This window comes from Phascolarctos cinereus, unplaced genomic scaffold (genome assembly GCF_003287225.1).
Source record: "Phascolarctos cinereus isolate Bilbo 61053 unplaced genomic scaffold, phaCin_HiC Scaffold_1;HRSCAF=81, whole genome shotgun sequence".
Lineage (NCBI taxonomy): Eukaryota > Metazoa > Chordata > Mammalia > Diprotodontia > Phascolarctidae > Phascolarctos > Phascolarctos cinereus.
In genome coordinates this window covers 234,001,288-234,008,436 of record NW_027555514.1, presented here as the reverse complement: position 1 = coordinate 234,008,436, position 7,149 = coordinate 234,001,288, and the positions used below count along the sequence as shown (strand labels likewise).

The 7,149-nt window shown below is 35.6% G+C and overlaps 1 protein-coding gene across 1 annotated transcript in view; it reads right to left on the bottom strand.

Moving 5' to 3' along the window:
* Positions 1-263: 263 nt before the first annotated feature.
* The window catches only part of MDM2 (MDM2 proto-oncogene), a 29,892-nt gene continuing 23,006 nt past the window's right edge, over positions 264-7,149 (bottom strand). The window contains 4 exon segments of the mRNA XM_020990225.2: positions 264-1,436; positions 1,439-1,445; positions 5,885-5,962; positions 6,429-6,572. Coding sequence (XP_020845884.1) covers positions 880-1,436; positions 1,439-1,445; positions 5,885-5,962; positions 6,429-6,572 — 786 coding nt within the window. The 3' untranslated portion in view covers positions 264-879.

The window sequence follows — 7,149 nt, the reverse complement described above, 5'->3', positions numbered from 1 at the left end:
TGGCAAAGGAATGTAGAAAGAATTAATTACAATGGGCTCTTAAAAAAACATAAAGCCATCCTTATTTTGTGTTTGTATACACAAAAGCAAAGGCTCTCTACGTAACTAGTGAAAACTATGAGGTTTTTCCTAGCAGGTATTTTCTATGATTCTTGGAACTAAGAACAGATAAAACTTCAAAGAATCAGAAACCTGAAGAGTATCTTATTTGCAACTCAAAAACAAGCATTTTCATCAATCATCACCACTTTTCACCAACAGTATTAAACTTAAATAATATTTATTAAATTTACTATTTACATGAATTTTTCAAAAAAATCTCACATTCCCCAACTAGAGAAGACAGGGAACTATTTAACAAACAGAAACAGTCAATCTTCAAAATAACTACTAATTCTCAATGGAAGCAAACAATAAAGCATCTATAGTTTCAACATACCCAATACAAGTGTCTATGACTTAGTCCCAAATTATCTGACTTAGCAAGTAAGTCTTGGGAATTGACTAAGGCACAAAGAGGTTAAGTGATTCATCCTGGGTCAAATAAGTTTTAAGTGTCCAATGTGGTACCTGAACTTAACTCCATCCACTATACCCTGCTGCCTCTATGAAGTAATACAAATGAAAACTAATAAAAATAAAGCAAAAATGGAAAAAAATAGTAACCAAAATATTTCTTTTTCCCCAAAGGAAGAGAATAAAAAAATTCCTTCCAAAAAGCAAATTGCACTAGAGATAACTAAGATGGATTAAAATATTCATTTTCTCAGAAAAAAATGTACAAAAATAAAATTTTAAATAAATTTCACAAGCCGTGTGTGAACATTCTGAAGAGTTTCCATACAGAGGGTTCCATAGTTCCACTTTTAGTAAATACATTTAGAGAAAATAAGTTAACACAATCATTTGAATGGGCTGCCTACACACGGGACAAGGCTTATTTCTCTTTTTCAGTTTTTTCGCACATGTAAAACATGCCATGAGATGTCCCGTCCTTCCATGGACAATGCAACCATTTTTAGGTCGACTCTGACAGATGACACAGGGCTCTACTGTACTAGGGGGAAGAATAGATTCCATACTTTTTTCTTTATCTTGTGCTTCTTCTCTCTCAAATTCTCCAGCATCTTCCTGACTACTACAGATGATACTTTTAGATGTTGATGGCTGGGAATAATCCTCACTTTCTTGGGAGTCTGATGTCTGTACTATTTTTTCATCACTTTCCTCAACACATGAATCTTGAGAGTCATTCGTTTTATTTTTCTTACAATCTGGAACATCAAAACCCTCTTCTTCCCCTTGTGTGGGACTTTCTAGTTTGCCTTTATCCAACACTTCACGTTTCTCCTCAGGAAGCCAATTCTCTCGCAAAGCCCAGCATCTGTGGCAATGGGGTGGAAGTGGAGGGTTCATTTTATCACAGGAGGTACATTCCAATAGTCCTGCAATGAAATAAGAAATAGAATTAGTTTCAATAATTCTTAAATAATCAGGAATAATAATGCTAATCATACCAATTTATTCAGTCTGTTTGTTAAAAAGCTGGTTTCACAATAATAAAAAGATTTTGTAGCTTATTTTGCAACATTTTAAATTCTACCCCACCTTTAACTCTTAGCAACTTCTCCTGAAACCTGAAATTGTAAGTGGTCTTTTCACCTTTAAGAGATTCTATGGTGAGGCATTCTAATTCTGTTAGCTGTAGACCTTTTTAATAGGAATCCATCCTTATCCATTTCTGTCAGTATCTAACATCCATCTGCTGCCATGTCTATTTTTATTGAGCAGAGTTCAGAAGAATATGTTTTAACAACTACTGTCTCCCCCTTTTTGCAAAACAGAGATTAAAGCAATTTATAAACTAGCCAAATTATATTCTTAGATAGTTCCCAACTTACAAATGGTTTGTTAATTTTTACAAATCAGTTTTTTGAAAGTGAAAATGAATGTTCTCATAGAAATAATGCTAGAAATGTAAGTTAGGTTCCCAGGCCCATCTCAGAAGAAAAGTCTACTTTAGATAACACAGCCTAATTAACAATACTAGGTACCAAAGTGAGAGTATCAAACAATGTAGAGGTGAAAAAGGCTAAGAGGGTGGCTAGAATTATGAATCAAAGTCATTTAGTGGATCCTCTAGTTCCTTTGCTCTGTGAAGAAGGTTAGTCCCTAGGTGAAACTTGTCTTTGACACCCTCTTCATTACCACTGTACATTTTTCTCTTATCTCGTGGTAATTCCTCTATGTGCCCTAATGTGATCCCCCTTGGCCTTTCACTATATCATCCCCAACTCATATATGCCTGCCAATGTTCTTCATATCCCAAAATTACCTATGATCCTTTCACCCTAAACAAAATTCTTATTCCAATTGTCAAGTTGTGTTAGGAAGAAAACCTAAATTAAAGGAAGCTAATGACTCTGAGTCCTAGCAAACCTCCATAGAGAGACCTGCATTTTTTTCAAAAAGCTTGAAAATTCAAATGAATCCCTAGTTGAGTCATTTCAGAGACAAAGTGAAATGAAAATATTCAGGAACTGTGTGTTTGGAAGAGAAAATATTTTGGAATAGATACAGAAGCCACTAAATGGTCTATAAGTTTGTCAGCTGCTTAGCTCTAACTAAACTAGAGAGTTAAGCCATAGTAATTCAGCAGTCTTTCCTTTTCTTGTTTAACACTAGACCTAACTTTTAGTGTTTCTTATACTTCAAAGATCTATGATTTTGTTCATGTGGGCATACTCTTGTTGTACTCAAATAAATATACTACACCTTAACACAAGGTGTAATGAGTTATTATAGTTCTCCCAAATTTACCACTTCTCTTGACAAACTTCTCTGAATTGAGCCTGAGAGAACAGACTAATAGTCTTTCATTTGGCCTAGACCTCTCATGTTGGTAAGAATTTGCTAAAGCCTGAGTCTCACTGGAAAAACTTTTGAAAATTCAGGATCACCTGTATAATATAACTATAACAAGGCATTAGACTAGGACTTCAGTGAAGGCCCCTCATTACCATCTTAGAGTAACATGAATACAGAAAACTAGTTTTAGTAAAATGCTTTGTTTGTAGGTTTGGTATTTGCTCAGATGAGGTCAAAGAGGGATGACAGAGAGAAACAAAAATTAACCCCTCTCCTGACTCTTTCGTTTCTGCTAATGACACCAAACTCTCAAAGGAGTGGAATCACCTCTAACTCCTCCCATTTCCTTCTACCCCAAAAATCCAGTCATTATAATCTTCCTTTGAAATGTGATAATCCAAAAATTCTTCCCATTCTTACTGCCAGCTTATAATTCAGGATCATTATATTTAGAGAATGAAATAATTTAAATAAGCTTCCCACCAATCCACCCTGCATATTAGTGCCAAATGATCACTCCTAAAACAATTTTCCTCATGTCATTTCCCTATTCAAAACCATTCGATGGTTTCCACTACCTACAACATAAAAGTCTAGCCTCTTTAGTCCCCCAGTCCAAGTCCTCCACAATTTGACCTCTTTCCTGTTTTATTTCCTTTCCCCTGCCCAAAAAATGGACACTCTACTAAAGTAGTTACTATCATCCAAGCACGCCTTATATTTTTTTGAGTCCACACACTCCTTCATTTAAGCATCTTACTCTCACGAAGCATATATATACCTTCTAAATTTTCTACCTCCCAAATGCCTGACTACACAAGTGCTATTGTACACAATAGACAATAAATGTTTAATAAGTAAAATACTAACAGCGCACACAGCACTGTGCAAGGTCCAGAGGAAGGTATGAAGTTTAGAGAAAACACAGCTCTTATGAAGCCATTCTAGTAGAGGCAAAAGGCACACACACTATTAGAATGCAAAAATAGTAGATAAAACACTGTGTATTAAGGAAAGATTTCATAACTAAGTGCTATGTGAAATTTAAGGGGAGAAAGTCATTACTCTTGGGGAAAATTAGGAAAAGCTTTATGAATGAGGAAGCATCTAAACTGGATTGTAAAGGATGGGCAGGAACTCAAAAGTGAGGAGGAGGGAAAGGAAGAGAATAAGCATTTATACAGCACCTACTATATGCCAGGAGTTGTGCCAAGCACTCTACAAATATTAACCTCATTTAATCCTCACAACAACCCTGAGGTAGGTGCTATTATTATCCCCATTTTAAAGTAGGGGAAAACTGAGGCAAGCAGCGATTTGCCCAAGGTCACACACACTATGAAGTGGCTGAACCTGGATCTAAACTCAGATACTCCTGACTCCTGGTCCAATGCTCTAGTTACTGAACCACTTAGCTAGATAAACATGCCAGGCACAAGAAACGGCTTGAACAAAGTCAATGAAGTACAAGGCACATTCAAGAGACACTAAATAATCTTGTTTAGCTGCAGCATTGAGTCCATAAAGGGAAATAGCATGAGATACAGGTGGAAAAGTCGGGTGATCAATATTTAGATTCATATTCGGCACTTTTTGTGATAGCAAAGAACAAAATGAGTGTTCATTGAATGGAGAATGACTAAACTGTAGTATATGAATGTAACAGAATAGCATTGCACAGTAAGAAATAGTAACTATGAGAATAACTTGGGAAGAACTGAACGAAATGATGCGGAGAGCTAAGTAGAACCACACATACAACGACAACAATGTAAATTAAAAGAACAAGAAAAACCTGAACCCTGTGTCACTAACAAACCAATAAGGCTCAGATTAGGACAGAACGATGCAAACAATGTCAAATGCAGTCATAACTGGTGGCTGAAAGCAAAACTCTCTGATCAATCAAGTTTAGAGACTAGACCAGAGATGTCAAACACACAGCTCGGGGTGCGCTACAACACCCCCAAGTACTCCCTGAACCAGATTAAAATGTACCTGGGAAATGTTACCAAATAAATAAATACAATGAAACAGAGATAATGTTACATTTTAAAACTAAGTCAATACGTAGCCTCCGGGGAGCCTGATGTACAGATCAGTGGTCCCTATTTTCAATCTGACACCAATGGGCTAGGTGATTACTTTAAAGCACATCATCTAACAAAATCAAGCATGCCCAGTGTCTATAATGCTATCTTTTAATATTAAAATAGAAGTCATAAAAGAATGTTATAAAATAGTTTTTGTTTTCCAACATTACAAGGCAATTTATCTTTTTAAGCCACACATTATTATTGTGTTTTTATAATTCTCAAACAGACCTGTGATCTCAATGATCTGGACATTCCCTATAACAGAAAACACATCACAATTCATCCAAGCCTTCTCAACTTGCTTGCTCACATCCTCCCCTAAGCTCACCATGGGGCCTACCTTCCTTAGAAGTCTCCCGGCACAAGGATACTAACAGAGTACTGTGTCTTCCCCCTGACATCCTAACCTCAGCATATAGTGACGAGGCCATCTTCTCCATTTATCCTTTTTTCTTATTCTAAATACAAAGAGAGTATTTAAAGTCAGGTAAACACAGGTGCCCCTATAGTGTATACCTGACTTTATAATCTCTTCTCCTATTTAGCATACGAAAATCTACTTTCTACTAAATTATTCTTAGAAGGAAAAAGTAGCAGTAATATTAACCAAGAAGTTAAAACACTACTATTTAATTAACAAAATCTTTCTCAATATCAGTTAATTAACGAACAGGAAAATCCTATAAGTGTGTGACAAAAAAGTGAGCATTTAAGAAAAACAATTTAATTACATTCCAATAAACAACAAATATGCAGCAAGAGATAACAGCCTTAAGTCATTAATGAACATTGTAATGTTAAAAATAAAGTAAAATTTTACAAATTTCTTACATGGATACATTTTTCTAACCCTAACCTTAAATTCACATCTCATTGTAATTTTTTTTTGGTAGCACAGGAAATCAGAATTTTATACTTACAGCTAAGGATATTTCAGGGTCTTCATCAAACGAGTCTGTGTCACTCTCCTCTGCCTGATACACAGTTACCTGGTATATCTAAAACAAGGCCCAACAACTCCATTAATACAAATCTATTACTTCATTTTATCTAGGAAAGTTCCCGAGATTTAATATAAGTTATGTTCTGAAAATGAAGAACTGACTCACAACCACAGAGAAGCACAGCATTGGTGCACAGTAGAGAGTCCAGATCAGTGAGCCAAGGGCAAGTAATTTCACCTTTTTAAACTTTACCAAAATGGGAATGATATTACTGGTGCTACGTTCCTCTCACAGTTACAAGGTAAATATATTGGTATCCTTACAAGTACAATAAATGTGAGGGTTTTTTCTACACATGATGGATGATAAACAAGTAAAGAAATTTCAGGAATTTTAAAAGAACCCCATTACATTCAAAAATTGGAATTAAAATTTCAATTTGCTGTACAGAAGACACTAAACATGGAAAACACTTTACTTATTTGTTAAGTAGGTAGGTGTTTTTTTTTTAAAAACCCACCTCATCATCTTCATCTGTAAGCTCTTGTCCTTCTTCATTGTGACTATAATCTTCTGAATCAATAGACTCAACTTCAAACTCAACACTGAATTGGTCTGAAACTGAATCATCTGAATTTTCACTTAACACACCAGTATCAATATCCTAAACAAAAGAAAAGGAATTTTAACTCAAGCAAAAAAAAATAATCCGTAACTCCTTACTTGTTCTCCCTTAGTTTTTATCCAATCTTCACCCCCACCTTAAAATCCAATCAGCACATCATCAGACTAATTCTTCCTAAAATACTTTATGTCATTTCCTTACACAAAGTGGGTCAATACCTACATTCTTTATCCTGGCATTCCAAGCCTTCAATAACGCTACTGTTTAAAACTGCTCTTACACTTGATAACCTCAAAATGAATCATCCACTCCAGGCAGGCTGACCCTACCTCCAAGCCTTTGCTGTAACCTTTCCTCCTGTTCAGAATGCTCCCTCCCCTCACTTTCCTCCCTAATCACATCCCACTCTTTCAGTTCTTGAGGGCCAGCTCAAGTTCCATATTCCTGGGAATCCTTCCCAATCACACATTTGAAAATGATCTGTCTCAAAAAAAAAAAAAGATCTGTCTCCTGTGAATTACTGTAACTTACTGTCTGAATTATCCATTTGGTCTCAATGCTCTACTTCTTATTCACTTTTCATAGGTATAATATCTTATTTTCCCAAGAGATTACA